Here is a 16,708-nt window from a genome sequence, read left to right on the forward strand (position 1 = left end):
GACCCAGAACCAAGAGGGAGGCAGAATATTGCATGGAAAGGCAGCTTGTGCAGTACCCTGTGACGACCTGATAGTCCAGGGGCGTCACATTAGTATAAGAAGATTATGTGTGAGGTAATATGATGTCGGTGGGGAGACGGATAGAGACAGAAAGAGACAGAGAGAGACAGACAGTCAAAGAGACAGAGGCAGACAGACACAGACAGACAAGGAAACACACAGGCAGACAGGGAAAGAGACAGACACAGAGATAGACAGAATAGAATAGAGAAACTTCGGCACACGTGAAAGAATAGAGGAAAATTTGCTTGAATTTAATGTCTTTATTTTGTGTAAAAAAAAGGGGTAACAAAAGAACGTCCCTCATACCACCGACGTTTCGGCGTGTAGCCTTTATCTGGGTGATAGGGATCTAGCAAAGACAATAACGATGAAGAGAAAACACTGAAAAATATGTTTCGTGTAGGACTGTACATCCTAGCCGATGTGTACTCTGGCTAGGAGTGCAGGGAGCCAGCGCTAAGCGGTGTGCGCTGGTAACCAAGGTAAATATCGGGTTGGTTATACATAGGAGAACCTTAGTTACCAAGCGCAGCATCGCTTCCACGCGTCGCTGCTGGCTGGGGGCTGGTCACTGGTTGCTGGTGACGCTCCAGCGATCCCTGCCAGGTCAGGTCGCTGGTGGAATCGCTGGAGCGTCGCTTAGTGTGACGGTACCTTTACAGTGACATAACAGAGCTTAGTGAGTGTTCACAGCACAGTAGTGTGATGATTACTATGCTGCTTTCTAAACACTTTGACAGCAGGGAGTGGTAATCAGCAGACTGATACTGTACTACTATCACAGGCTGCAAACAGCGCTCAGTGCCGCAGATATTCAACACATCCTGGACTTCTGCTCCCCACACCTCCTGTCACAATCACGCTCAACACTGAGTGGTGGCAATGAGATAGTGATAAAAAAAGGCACCCATCTCCTCCTGCAGCTGTAACCTTGAGAGCCCATGGGGTGTGTCTAGGTTACAAGTGGAGGCACCCGCAATGCAGGAGATGTAGTTGGACACTGACCACAGTGTCCTATGTATAGGCACTTCCATATTTTAGGTGTGTAAGAGTCATGCTCAGACACCCAATAGCAAATGGCAGTCCCCAGTGGATACAGATAAAAATTAATAAATAAAAACTGTTAAATTAATACATTTCATTTTGTATTAATAACTGATTCTAAAATCAATAATTTTTCATACAAAATAAAAATCAAGGCACCTTCCCGTTAAGTATGCGCTGCAGACATTTTTGCACTTTGCAGAAAAAAAAAACACTGCATAAAAAAAGAGCGCATTTGATGCTTTTTTTACGTATTTGTTCATGAATTCTCCCCCATTCACTACATTGGCTGAAAAACACTAAAAGAATTGACGTGCTGCATATTTGAAACTTTTTCAAATGTGCAAGGAACAAATAAGTTACGTGTCCATACGAATTCAGAAAATGAGTTCACTTTGCTACGACAGTAAAATACTTTGTTGTTTTTATGGCAAAACACAACGGAAAAACACAGCCAAAACTCAATGTGTGAACACACCCTAAAAGTCTTAATATATCTCCAGGGAAGATGGTGGCATATATGAAAAATAGCATGTTTATCAGATATTTAACAGTTTGTATACTTGCTATTTAAAAAGAATATTTACAATAAATGAGTACTTAGATTGGCAGCATAAAGAAATATGAGTATTTAGAATAATGACATCATAATAAATAATGACAACGTTGAAATTAAATTGTAATGATATAGAAAATGACTTATGGTAAGCTATATTCATTCTTTTGTTTTCTATAAATACCAAAGAGGAATACATTCTATTTTATAAAGCTACTTTTAAAAATAAATATATTAACAGCACTAGAAATTGTTAAAATAAGGAAACTTACTTGGCTCGGAGAGCTAATTGTCTATCATTGGGGCACACCCATTGATCTGTTCCATTGCCAAAAATGGTATCTGTCATGATGATCTGTTAGAAGACATCAAACAATTTTCCTTGAAACAGTCATTTTGCTGTACATACAACATATTTAATCCAATGTGCATTTACTTAACAGCTCTTATTAAATTACGATAGGGCACCATGGCGACTTTCAATGTATAAAACAAATACATTTAAGTCCAGAAATATTTAGACAGTGAGACATGTTTAGGCATTTTAGCTGTATACCAAATTAAAGATGAGCATCTACACTTTAAGCCCATAATGATTATATAACTGTATCTTCAGTTATATAATCATTATGGGCTTAAAGTGAAGATGGTCATCTTTAATTTGAGAGTATTCACATCCTAATTAAAGTAAGGGTTTACATATTACAGCTCTTTAATACGTAGCTGCCTCTTTTTCAAGTGACCAAAAGTAATTGGACAATTACGGTATCTCAAAAGCTCTTTAACAAGCTATTCCCTCATCAATCCATCAACAATTAAGCAAGTAAAAGATCTGGAGCTGATTCCAGGTGTGGCATTTGAATTTGGAAGCTGTTGCTGTGAACCAACAACATTCGGTCTAAAGAGCTCTCAGTGGAAGAGAAACAGAACATCATTGAGCTGAAAAAAAGAATATATCCAATAAAGAGATAGCAGAAATGTTAGTGGCCAAATTGATAGCCAAGTAAATTCTACAAAACAACAAAAAGAGTGCACTGGTGAGCTTGGGATTTTAAAAAGGCCTGTAAGTCCACAGAAGACAACAGTGGAGGACGATCACAGAATCCTTTCCATGGTGAAGAAATACCCCTTCACAGCATCCACCCAAGTGAAGAGTACTCTCTAGAAAGTAGGTGTTTTAATATCAAAGTCTATCATAAAGAGAAGACTTCATAAGCGCAAATGCAGAGGGTTTACCCCTTAAAAGACCAAGCAATTTCTTTTGGGGTTGTTTGCGCTTTTGTTTTTTCTTCCCCTTATTCCAAGAGCTATAACTTTTTTATTTTTCCATCGATGTAGCTGTGTGAGAGCTGTTTTTTTATGGGCAAGTTCTACATTTGAGTGACATCATCCATTTCATCATATGATGTACTGTAAAGCGGTTAAAAAATTCCAAGTGTGGCAAAATAGCAAAAAAGCACAATTCTGCATTTTTTTTTATTGTACAGCGTTTATTTTATTGTGAAAATTATTTGGCAACATGATTCTCCAGGTCAGTACGATTACCAAACATGCATACGTTTTGTTTTTTTTATTTATATAATGAAACAAAAATTCAAACATTTGTAAAAAAAAATTTGCTTGTGTCTTCATTTTCTGAGAGCCATAGCAGTTTAAATTTTTGGGATATAGAGCTGTGTGAGGGCTTGTTTATTCTGCTCCCCCGAGATGATGCTTTTATTGATACTTTGGGTTAGATAGGATGTTTTCATCAAATATTATTAAATTTATTTGTGTTGTTGCAGCTACAAATAATCTGCAATACTGTCATTTTGATTTTTTCTTCTTACGCAATTTACTGATCAGACTGATTTATTCTAAATTTTAATAGATCTGACTTTTTTCGAACGCAGCAATACCAAATATGTATTATTTTTCTAAATATTTAATGGGGGAAAAGGGTGATGTTTTGAACCTTTACATTTTTTCTTTTCATACTCTTTAAAACATTTGTTTTACTTTTCACTGTATTACTCTCGTTAGGGGAGTCTGTGATCATCTTATCGCTTGTGCTATTTACAGTATTACCACAGTATTGCTGTAAATAACAGAAATCACAGTCTCCTATGAAGGCCAGCCAGGGGCTGGTTTTCACTGAGTACTGTGATGACAGACACAGGAGTCTTCAGCAGACCCCTTGCTGACAATGTGACTCATCTCAATGTGGGAGCACAGATTAAGGGTTAAAACGGTAGGTCATCTGACCAGCACTCATTAAACACCACTGTTACAGATTGACAGCAACATTTAGCAGGTTAGCAGCTGCAGACTGAACTCTGCTCCACCTGCGACTGTTAAGGGGGCTTTACACACAGCGATATCGCTAGCAATATCCAGGTGAAAGCACCCGCCCCCATCGTTTGTGCGTCAGGGGCAAATCGCTGCCCGTGGCAAACAAAATCGTTAGGAGCCGTCACACGGACTTACCTGCCTAGCGACGTCGCTGTTGCTGGTGAACCGCCTCCTAAGGGGGCGGTTCATGCGGCGTCACAGCGGCATCACTAAGCGGCCGCCCAATAGAAGCGGAGGGGCAGAGATGAGCGGTTGAAACATCCCGCCCACCTCCTTCCTTCCTCATTGCCGGCGGCCGCAGGTAAGCTGTAGTTCGTCATTCCTGAGGTGTCACATGTAGCGATGAGTGCTGCCTCGGGAAGGACGAACAACCTGCGTCCTCAGCAATCGACGATTTTTTGAAAATGAACGACGTGTCAACGTTCAACGATAAGGTGAGTATTTTTGATCGTTAGCGGCCGTTCGTTGGTGTCAAATGCAACGACGTCACTAACGATGCCTGATGTGCGTCATGGAATCCGTGACCCCGGCGATATATTGTTAGATACGTCGTTGCGTGTAACGGGGCTTTTAGATACAAATTAATGAATATCACAGCTATCATCTGCCGGGAAAGATGCTGGCTTAGCTCGCATCAAAGGCATGGAGCTCAGTTATGACATGCATAGTATGTCATAGGTCATTAAGGGGTTAATGAACCTTAAAAATAGAAAGACCAGATAAACCAGCCCAGTTGTGGAAAAGCATTTTTTGGACAGACAAAACTAAGATTAACCTGTACCAGAATGATGGGAAGAAGAAAGTATTGAGAAGGCTTGGAACGGGTCATGAGCCAAAGCACACCAAATCCTCTAACACATGGTGGAGGGAGTGTGATGGCATGGGCATGCATTGCTTCCAATGGCCCTGGGTCACTAGTGATTATTGATGATGTGGCTGAAGACAGAAGCAGCCAGATGATTTCTGAAGTGTACAGAGCTATGCTTTCTGCTCGGTTTCCAAAAAAAGTAGCAAGGTTGATAGGATGGAGCTTCACAGTACATATGGACAATGACCCAAAACCTACTGCAAAAAGAACCCAGGAGTTTTTCATGGCAAAAACGTGGAATATTCTGCAATGGCCAAGTGAATCACCAGATCTGAACCTCATCGAGCATGCATTTTACATGCTTAAGACAAAACAATACAGAAAGTCCCAAAAAGAATTAACAACTGAAGGAAGCTACAGTAAAGGCCAGCAAATCATCACAAAGTACAAAACTCAGCGTTTGATGACGGCCATGGCTTCCAGACTTCAGGCAGTCACTGTCTGCAATGGATTCCCTACAAAGTATTAAAAATAAATGTTTTATTTATGGTAAAGTTAGTTTGTCCAATTACTTTTGAGCCCCTGAAATGAGGAAGCTTTATATAAAAATGGTTGCAATTCCTAAACGTTTTACAGCAATTCCTAAACGTTTTACAGGACATTTTTGTTCAACCCCTTGAATTTAACCTGAAAGTCTACACTATATGTGAATGTCAGTTGTTTCATTTTAAATAAAAATATAGTGACATGTAGAGGTCAAATCATGAAGTTGCTCATGGTCTAAATATTCCTGGACATAACTGTACTGTATATGGCAGCCAGCAGCACACACAATGTCAGTAAGCCAAGGAATTTAGCTTCAAACAAGTAATCACTACAAAATAAATAAAAAACAAACTAAAGAAATAGATAGAATCCAATTGGGTTGCTACGTTTTGACCTAGTACAGGTCCTAATTTATTTGGATAAAGATCTGCACTGGGTCTAAACGTACCTCATAGATATTGGACGGAATAAACTTTTTACTTTTATCTATACAACCTAATTGGACAGGATCTGTTTCTGTAAATTTTATAATTTATGAATTTTTGTATTCAAAGTGAATTCACCACAATGGTTGAAAACTGAGTGACAACCACAAAAATTCCATACCTTGTGCCAAGTCCAAAAAGCATAAACCTTGACTATACAGTGTATAAAGCCGTTCGGTCATACATCATTCTGCTTTCAATTAAACATTATCATAGCACAGGTTATCTCCATTGCATAATTTATTTAAAACGTGCCACTCCATTCAGTAAAGGATTGAAAATGTAAATGGTAAAAAAAATAGAGGCTATAAAAGGCGGATGACTTTTGTAACAGCAAAAGATAGGTAAGACAAATGATACAAAAGCTACCTTTGACATATTATAAACATATAAATAGCAGACCCTGTAAAATCTAATAATTCAAAGATGCTGGTGAATATTAACAAATCTTTTTTAACACGGGTAAGCTGACATGAGAATTTAAATGTCAAGTCTATTTGGAGACACAAGTGACTTCCATTTTATCTCTACTTCCTGGAAACATGTTTATGGAAGAGCGCTTTGTACTATTTAGCCATCTAACATACTGTGAATGGGATTGTATGACTGATTAATTAGCAGGTGCTGCTGTTGTCAAGGTGCTTAGGCTTCCATATTACATTTTGCATGATGTTTTCTGCACCTTTTAGATATATTATACTGATAATAATGGCTGCTGTTATTACAAATCCCAGTAACTAAATCAGAATTTCATGCATCCAGTATTTAAAGGTGAGGTCCCAAATGCTGAAATATTGTACCAACAAAACAGTCGCAATCATTCAGTTTCAGGTGTTTTGCAGAAAGTGGCAGAGCTGATCTTTATTGTTTCCCATTCCTGCTGCACCATCTCCCCCTATCAGTGTACCTAATATGTATCACAAGTATGTGGCACAGTGCTCCCAAATAATGTACTTCAGATTTATGGTGTCATACTAATATTTCCTCCGACAATTTGTAGGTATTGACCAAGACTTATCTCTGTGCTGTCATTTCTAAATTAGAAATCAAAACAGCGTCAAATAAATATTGCCATAATCATCTAAGGTAGTTAATGGATTTATGGTAAAATCCCTGGTGTATGGGTTAGAGAAGGGTTTAATGTCAGTATTTGCAGTATAGAACAGTGAATAAGTTGTTTTAAGCGCTGCGGAATATGTTGGCGCTATAGAAATAAAACTTATTATTATTATTATTATTTTCAAATCCCCCAGTAACATAAGCAAGAGTGGATGTTAGGGGCCTAATATGCATTAGATCGCAGTTGTAACGCCTGGTCCCACCAGACCCCGGGGGGGGGAGCTCTCCCTCACATCTGCTCAGTCCCAGCATGGCTCCCACGTGCACTCCTGCCCCCACTCCCAGGCAGCGAAGGCCTTCCTCTTACCGGCCCCATGGCTCTGCAGACGCTGCTCCCACTCCTAGGCCTGCTGCAGTCTCCTCCTCACACAGAATTGCTGTAAGTGACTCTAGGCTGCGCGCGAGGCAACGTCCCCTTTCTTAAAGTGGCATGCCCCATTTTCTGGAAGTGACCTCAGAGGTCACCTGTTGCCTAATAGGTATTTAAGTTCACCTCCCCCCGGCAGCAGGCGCCCGAGCAACGCCTCTATTAGTGCATTGCCAGTGTCCAAATCCGTTTGTGCTATTATTTGTTATCCGTGCATTTGTTACCTGATTCTAATCCTGTGTCTCACCGTAGTGCCATCTATACCATTCCGGCTGTGGACGTGACCACTTATACCTACCGTGGATGTCACCGTGCCATACCTGCCGTGGACACTATCTATACATACCCGCAGTGGACGTCACCGCTCATACCGACAGTGGACGTCACCGTGCCCTACCTGCTGTGGACATTATCTGTACCGTACCTACTGTGGACATCACCTGCTGTGAACATCTCCGATGCCGTTTCCGTGTTCTGCCGGCTGTGGACGTCACAACCTTGCTACACCTGGCCCTACAGAGACTCCTACTACCAGTTCCTGGCCGCCGTGCAATTAGGCCTTCTGGGGAGGCGCCGCACAGTCCCTGTATAGGGGTTCGCTGCTGATCGCGTTCTCGGGGGAGTCCGGTGCACGGTCCAGTGGGTCCACCTCCGGACGCTCGCCGCTCCTCGGTGAGCGTAACAGCAGTACAGCAGAAAGACATTTCTCCTAACTCCGCCATACTCAGCACTCCTGTGTTCTCCATGAGAACTGCAGACATCTTTGGCAGTGGCTTATCTCGGGTACGAAAAAAAAAGGATTAACCACTGGAAATTAAACATTATCCATGTGCAGAGAGTCGATAGGCCCTTATACACATAAGACTGTTGGTTACACCTGATGATATAGGCAGTTTTCAACAACTTTAGTCAGATGCATATCTGTCATGATGGGTAGGGGGAATACCAGCCGAACGGCGAAGGGGGGGGGGAAAGATGGTGACCCCTTGTAAAAAAAAAACTTACCACTCGCCGCTTGCTCCCCTGACGTCTCTAGATAGGTTTTGCACTTTTACGCATATCAGGATACCTAGGCCCTGGCTGACCCTGACATAGGCCCTATTTAATGACCGGTTAGGATGAGCAATAGTCAATCGCAGTAAGACCTAAAGAACACACAAGGAAAACAAACGGGATTGCAAACGGACAACTTATCTGCAGGATGAGTTTGGGAGAATAACAGCAACATACAGAACGTGTTACAACAGGAGATTTCAAGCTGACTGCTTGCAATCTGGACAGCACAGGAGTAAACCCTATCATCAGCAACAAGCCAAGGGAAAATGCAGCTATATACAAATGTAGCACTTCTGAGACCCTCAGGGCACTACAGGGAACTGCATCCTCTTGGGGATGCAGGACCTACCTCTTGGGACCTGGAGTACCAGTGCCTATTCCATCAAAACACATCTAAATTCTAGTTCTCCTCTCCACACTGGGCATAGAGGGTTAACCATGTAAGGGGATGGTCGCCATGGGAACGATTCCCTGGGTATAGCCAGCCTGGTAGGAGGGGTCAGCAGCAAATCTCGAGTGGAGATCACACAGGAGAGGTGTGCGGACGTGTCTGAGCTGGGTCCGTGTAACAGTGACCCCGGGGGCACAGGAGAGAGGTCGCCAGGACGAGTACCGAGATACCGCTGGGACCGGAGCACGAACGGGGCACAGGGCCCTAGGTCAAGCTCAAGTTTTAGACTGTTTGGCAAATACCTGCCCGGTGAGGACACCTCCACGGACTTCACTGAACCAAATAATCCGGGGGCATCAGCAGTAAACTAGGATCGAGGTTCGGACACTTACCTCCCCGCAGGGTCCGCACTGCCCGTCGTAAGGAGAAGGAGACTATACCCCAAAAGGGACAGTCGGGGTTCCCAAATGCTCCATGCTATGGGGACTCAATCTACAGAGAGTGCCGGGGATAGAATAAACTGGGTCAGTACATTGGCACTGGTCCTCCTGGGACCTGAACCAGCACCCCTGGGTCCACAGTTAGTAGAGACTGCTACAGACAACCTGGTGTGGTCTCCATTATTGCTCCATTACATCTCCCAGGCACAGCCCTACCTGCAGAGGGCCTACCACCTACAGCTGCCACTACCACCATCCCTGGGAGTACCCACATTGAGCAGCGGCGGTTCTCCATCCACAACCCGCAGGTGGCGTCACATGACAAAAACTCTTATCTCCCCTGTAAATACTCCCATTACAAAAGGGGCCCAGGGCATGGGACCGGGCAACGGCCGTCAGAGTGACATTCCCAATTACAATTACTGCCCAGGATAGAGTACCCCCTTCCCTGGGTGACACAACCTTCTTTTTCTGGCGTCACGAACAGGATACCGACAAGACCCGTTAACACGGGTGACGTGTGCCTTAAGAACTGTATTTTATGGACTGTTTGTGTAAAAACTGTCGCCATCTTTAATGCTGAAAATCTGCTGCGCCATTGTGACGCCCTGGTGTCCCAGGTAGTCACACATAGAATAGGCCCCCGCATAACACCATCCCTCACAGGGTTACACCAAAGCCAACAAAACCCTAGTCATCCCCCCAGGGTAGGACAGGCACACCAGTGGGCGGGACCAGGCGGAAAGGAAACGCCCACCAAGGGGTCTAGAGAACCCGGGGGCGGGAAAAAGAATATTTTTCTGTTTGAAGTTAAGCTGAGTGGAGTTGGAATAGAGAGGAGAGAGTCAAGTTCAAGTGAAGCAAGAGAGTAAAGGCGTCGGGGTTGGAGCCCCGGTGTTCTGGCTAGGTGGCAAACGGTGGTCAGTGTCTGACAGGAGATGGGAAGATGGCTGCCGGAGATCCAAGGTGGACCGGGGCAGGGTAGGAGCCCGCCGGTACTGACACCAGAGAACCGACCCGGAAACCGTGCACAGAGGGGGTACCTGGACCTGAAGCAGAGTACGGAACAACCGACTGTTAAGTAACCAGTTGAGGACAGGATTACAGGTCCTGTCCCACCCAAAGTCCCACAAGCAGACCAGCAGCCCGCCGAGAGGGATAGGGCATCCATCAGGGCCCCTTTAGATCCCACGGTTAAAGTCTGTGGGCAAGGCTCCCACCTGAAGTTCTGGGAGCGGACTCCCGAATTCCATACCGAGAAGTCCAAAAGAGAACTAAAATAGTGCAGAGGAAAGTGACACAGACCATTACTCTGGGTGAGGGACCAGAATACACCCGGCCGCGGAGCTCCGGCCACTGGCACCTTGGTTTACCACGGACTTGTGTGATTTCTTTAATAGTGAGTACACCAACATCCCCCGGTCCATCCAGGCGCGCCGGCCCCTGCAATCACTATCCTCAGCACAGAGACACTGAGTCCCGGGGCATCCATCCCTACCCACGGAGGGTTAACAACAGCTAGCTGCCATCCCAACGCCCCGGGTGTTCCCTAATAGCAGCGGTGGTACCCCATTTTACCACACACCATGTGTGGCGTCACGGACTGTATATAATATCCTCACATACCATGATCCCCTTTTATTTCGAAGTGTCCGCGAGACCCCCGGGTCCGGAGACCCGTCGAGCCACACTGCAGATCCGGATCCGAGCAGTCCGGCTGCTGACGTGGGGGTGGTACACCATCACTGTGGCCAAAAGAGTGCAAAAGCGTGCAAACAAAAGTCCTGCCCATGAGCCCTGAGAGCAAGGGCGGAAGTCGGCAGGAACCAGACCTGGAAGCTCCCAGTGTGCTCCAGTCCCTGCGAGAGTAGTGAGAAATGACCAAGGGGGACTGGTGAGACAGAGGCGCAGGGAGACGACAAGGGTTAGCAAGCCTGTGACCGGCAAAATGTCTGCCCCTCCAGACCGTGAGCCCGGGTGACCCGGCCATGGAGACGTACCCTGGACGGCGGAGAGGCTGGAGGTGGAGGTCAAACAGCTGTACTGGACTATGCGAACTGAGAACTTGCGGGGAATTGCGGAGTGGGAGACGAAGATAATGGGGGTGGTGGCAGCCATGCGGGCTCGAGAGAGTGGAGCGCTGCCTGACCAGGCTGCACCGTCCCAGACTCCACTATCCCTCATCGACCAGACAGCATCACCGCCAGAGCCAGTGAGACCAGAAACAGTTGCATCACCTTCCCCGCTGGGGAAGGAGCAAGCATCAGTTCCTGATTCAGAGTCAGTAATCCAGGATCCGTTGGTATCGGGAGCCGCAGGTAAGGTTGCTGCCAGTGCTGATGACCATCCTCAGGTACCGTGCCCAGCCGCTGTAAAGGGAATGGCGGATCTAATCCCAAAGCTAGAATGGTTGCCGCATGCAGGGGCAGGAAATGCCAAGATATCCACAGGTTCCAAAAGAGAAAGTTAATTCTAACAGAGAAGATACATAGAACTCCATTCACACCAAGGAAGAATGGAATATCAAGGAGCAGTTTGTGCAGCTATACACAGCAACCTTCTGCAGCTGGTCACCACAGGGTTGTCTGTCAGCTGTAGAGTTCAGTGATGTTCGAGTCAAACGGTTCGCCAATTTCATGTTTGAGTGATTTTGGGGGGTGTTCGAACGATTTGCTTAAAGTTCGGCAGTTCGAGTTACGTTCTACGAGCAGCTGCAGAACTGCAAGGCTCAGCATACTCCATCCAGGACTGTATGCGGGAGTTTTTTGCCTCCCAAAAATATGAGCTTCGCCATATTTTTGTATGCTAGCCAGGTACAGCAGGCAGGTACGGCTGCCCCCAACCCCCAGCTGCCTATTTGTACCCGTCTGGGAACTAAAAAAATAGGGAAGCCCATTTAATTATTTCATGAATTTCATGAAATAATTAAAAAAAAAAATCAAAATGGGCTTCGCCCCATTTTTGTGTCCAGCCAGGTACAACTAGGCAGCTGGGAATTGGAATCCGCGGCACAGGTTGGCCTGAGCTTTCTGGGCCCCTCTGCTGTGAATTGCAATCCGCAGCCGCCCCAGAAAATGGCGCTTTCATAGAAGCGCCATCATCTGGCGCTGTATCTAACTCTTCCAGCAGCCCTGAAGCCGGGTGGCTTGCTGGGTAATAATGGGTTAATACTAGCTTTGTTTTACTAGCTAGTATTAAGCCAGAGATTCTAAATGTCAGGCAAGTTTGACCCGGACATTAAGAATCATCAATAAAGGGTTAAAAAAAAAAAAAAAGACACCACACAGAGAAAACTTTAATAGAAATAAATACACAGACGCACTTAGAGATGTTTATTACTCCCTTTCATCCCTCCACGATCCTGGTCTTCTGTCTTCTTTCTCCTTCAACCCATGCAGCTCTGCTACACCAGACAGCACTGCATGGGAGGAAGATGCTGCTGCTCCCCGTGCAGTCTAATCACTCAGTGAGAGTGAGCAGAGGCTGCGGGCTGTAAGCGGTGACGTCACCGCTGCCACTTTGCTAAAGTAATCTGACAGGCGGTTACTATAGCAACGGTGCTCCGATCACGTGATTACCAGTGCCGCAATTCACCAGCTGTGGCAGCCAGTCCTTGCATGTGGGCTGACTCTGTAAAGAGCGCCCACATGCAGGAATGGGGAAGCCGACCATGTGCCATAGCATCTCACCGGTACACGGAGATGCACAAATGAGCACTGCGTACCAGAGAGATGCACTGACAGGACCTAGCATGACGTCTAGCCATGTGACCAGTCTGTAGCCAATGAGATAATACACACATGACTGGTCACATGCTATTTTGACGTCACAGAAAGTCCTATTATCAGTGCTGGTTACCGGGAGGACACAGCGATTATCGGAAGGAAAAGCGGCGGGAGACAGAGTGCAGGACACGTCGCTGGGATCTGTAAGTGTTATGGCAATGTTTATTAACTGTATGTGTACATGTATAATGTGTTTTTATGTGTTTGTGTTTGCCTGCCATTGTTTTCAATGGGGTTCGAACCGAACTCAAACTCTGGGGGGTGGCTCATCTCTAGTCAGCTGTGACACACTCATGACAACATGGGAGCCTTTAAATTCAGTTACCTTTACCTGGTGGTCTAAAGAAGAGAAAAAAATGTTGTAGTTAGAGATGGGGTTAAATGAAAGAATCGATTCAACAGACTCCAGTCCATTCACTATAGATTGTTGCATTTGGTCTGTTGATCAGCTAGGGGTTGTGTGCACAATGGCCCTGGCTGTTACCACAAGAGCTCTGTCAGCTAAGCTGAGCTCAAGCAGTGATTGTTTGCGTAAATGCTCATATCTCAGCACCTACAACCAAACACATGCTGTGATTGGTCAGTCAGATTGACTGATCAATCACAGCTGTCTGAGAGCAGGGACCACTGTAATTGGTCCTAACATCTCTAGCCCTGCCAGTCAGCTGTCAGAGACTGCAGCCAATAAGGAGCTGTCTGTGTGTTTTCACACAGTCACAATTTAACTTGCAATTTACATGATGGACATAGCACTTAATTATGCGGAAGCTGACATCTGCTCATTATGTACTATGTCTGTCATGAGGCATTAAGACAGTGTTCCTCAACTCCAATCCTCAGGACCCATCAACAGTTCATGTTTTCAGAATTTTATTAGTATTACACAGACGATAAATTTAATCACTTGCAGATGATAATTCCACCACTTGTGCATTGCTAAGGAAATCCAGTTACCTGAAAACATGCACTGTTGGAGGGTCTTGAGGACTGGAGTTGAAGAACACTGCATTAAGGGGTTATGGGCAATAGACACCTTTAAATCAATCTGTCAGCAGGTTATTGCTATGTAATCTGCAGACAGCAAGACAAGAAATTACAATTTTACCACTAAAATGTTGTTTTAACTCAATATTTCCAATTTTCACAAGAGGAATAGGTAAAAATAGGTCCCAAAATGTGTTAAACAATTTCTCCTGAATGTGGCAATACCCCACACGTGACTGTACAGTACTGTTTGGCAGCATCGCAGGGATGGGGAGGGAAGGAGCACCATTTGATTTTTGGAGCACTGATTTTCTTACAATAGTTTGCAGACTCTTTTTGTAGAGCCCCTAAGTGCCAGAACAACAGCCACCAACTCAAGTGACCATATTTTGGAGATTACACCCCTCTGGGAGTTCGTCTAGGAGTTTAGTGACGATTTAGGTTCTAGAATTAAAATTTGAAAATAAGCCATTGTAGTGCCCATACATTGTGCCCAGCTCAGGCTTCTGTAAACCTGAAACCTGTAAATTAAGCTGGCTCTCCTCACTACAATAATGCCAAACAGGTGGACGCTAACTGTAGTTTAGAACACAATGTGGGGCTCAGAAGGGATGGAGGCATTTGGATTTGGGAGTGCAGATTTTAACAGATTTCTTCTTTTGGGGGAAAAGTCTTAACTTTTTTCCGGAGCCTTTGTGCTACCAGTAATGTAGAAGACTCTTATATTTTCATTAATAGATGACGGAGCCGAGTGGGAACTTGAGTTTTTGTGGATTGAGTTGAATGCTATTTGGTGGTGACTTGGGTGCAGAACATTTTGGATCAGTTCAGATTTATCCTTTGCTCTATGCTGAGCCCTTACATCCGGATTTCCATATACATTTCCGAAGTACGTGATTCAGATGAAACCCACGACAGATCCATTCACTAATGAGGCAGTGGAGTTACCCCAGACTCTAGCCCCTGTTCAGTGGTGTCAATCTTTACAAAGGTGAACAAAAGTGTTTAGAACCATAATTTTGTGCTCACATAAAAAGACGCAAAAATGGATGGACACTGCCGGATCACAGGCCAGACAGGAGCTCAAAGTGACTCACTCTGCCTCATTACAGTGACTTTTTAGTTGGGAATTTGATCTGAATCACATTTTTCAGAGATTTATATGTAATATCCTGTGTAAGCCCTGAGCATAGAGCTCAGGATAAAGATAAGCCACACTGGGAGGCAGAATGAACAAATCAACAGGAGGTGAAGAATTGGCTTTATTTTTTACGCCATTCACCTTGCAATATAAGTGATTAGGCAGCTTTATTTCACAGGTCAGTATGATTACAGCGATGACAGGTTTATATAGTTTTTTTTCAGTTGGGCAACTATCACACTAAACACCTCTTTTTTACAAAATAAAGGGTTTTTGTATCATCAAATTTTAAAGGCTATAGATTATTTTTTCTGAGAACACAGTCAACTGAGGACTTCTTTTTTGTGGGATAATTTGGAGTTTTTAGCCATTTTGGGCCACAATCTTTTTTGATCACTTTCTATTCGTTTTGTGTGAGACAGAATCATGAAGAAATAGTAATTCATGTATTATTTTTGTTATTTGTTATTTTTAATGTTTACGTTATTCAGTGTTGTAAAACTGATGACAGTTTTACTCTTCAGTCAATATTATTACAGCGATACCCCATTTATATAGTTTTCTTTTTTTTGACTTTTACATCTTGAAAACTATTTTATAGAAATAAAAATAGTTCTTGCATTGGTGTATTCTGACAGATGGAGCTGTATGGCAACTTGTTTTTTGCAGGAAAAGATGACATTTTCAGCAGTACAATTTTTATTTATATATGAGGTTTTTTTTATTTCACTGTTTTGTCAGCTGTATTATGAAAAGACATAGTGTTTGCTACTTTTTATTTATACAGTGTTCGCTTTTTAGTACCTTTTTGTTTCACACAAACAACAGTAGCAGAGCGACCTCTGCTAGCAACAGTGGGAGATCAGTCATTTAAGAACAGTAGTGCAACTATGCTGCTCGTTCAAACTGTCAATCTTCAGGAGGGCACTGCCCCCGGTGACCAGAAAGCAGAGGAGCAATGCATTCCTGGAGAAACAACATGAGAAATCAACTTCAATAATTTGTAAGCCCAGTTGGACAACTTTTTGCTCTAACTGCGATTACCATGAATTGCGGTATTTCAAAAGGCAATTATGGAAATTTTCTGTGATACTGAATCTTAGTGAGGAAATATTGCTGTCAATCACCAACTCATTTAGTCTATTGATCAAGGAGACACAGGTCTTGTACCTGGGCAATTACTGATACTAGGCAAGACATCATGCTGCTAGAACATCCAAGCAATTACATGCAGGTAAGTCTTTTTCTGGTAAAGAGTTATTCACACAACAGCATTATTTTTTTACAAAAAACTATAGCTGTATTATTATTGTTAATATACAGTACAAGTGTGACGCCCTGGCAAAACCAGGTAGTCACAAAAGTGTACATCCTCCTTGTCACCACCAGAAACCCACACTCAGGTGCAACACACAGCCATAAAAGCCTAGCCACCCCCTCATGATAATAAGGACACACCAGTGGGCGGGATCAGGTGGATGAGAACGCCCACCTAGGGGTCCTGAGGTGTCAGGGACGGGAACCAGGGAATTCGAGATAAGTTCTGATAGCACAGTGGAAAGTTGAGGAGTTCAAGTTGAAGAGTGGAAGTC

The 16,708-nt window shown here is 44.1% G+C and overlaps 1 protein-coding gene across 2 annotated transcripts in view; it reads right to left on the reverse strand.

Annotated features, from left to right (window-relative positions):
- Positions 1 to 16,708, reverse strand: part of RPH3AL (rabphilin 3A like (without C2 domains)) — a 465,043-nt gene that overhangs the window by 360,345 nt on the left and 87,990 nt on the right. For both annotated transcript variants that reach the window (XM_075334208.1, XM_075334209.1), the window contains exon 2: positions 1,936 to 2,018. In XM_075334208.1, coding sequence (XP_075190323.1) covers positions 1,936 to 2,012 — 77 coding nt within the window. In that variant the 5' untranslated portion in view covers positions 2,013 to 2,018. The remainder of the gene's footprint in view (positions 1 to 1,935; positions 2,019 to 16,708) is intronic.

Source organism: Anomaloglossus baeobatrachus, chromosome 2, assembly GCF_048569485.1.
Source record: "Anomaloglossus baeobatrachus isolate aAnoBae1 chromosome 2, aAnoBae1.hap1, whole genome shotgun sequence".
Taxonomy (NCBI): Eukaryota; Metazoa; Chordata; class Amphibia; order Anura; family Aromobatidae; genus Anomaloglossus; species Anomaloglossus baeobatrachus.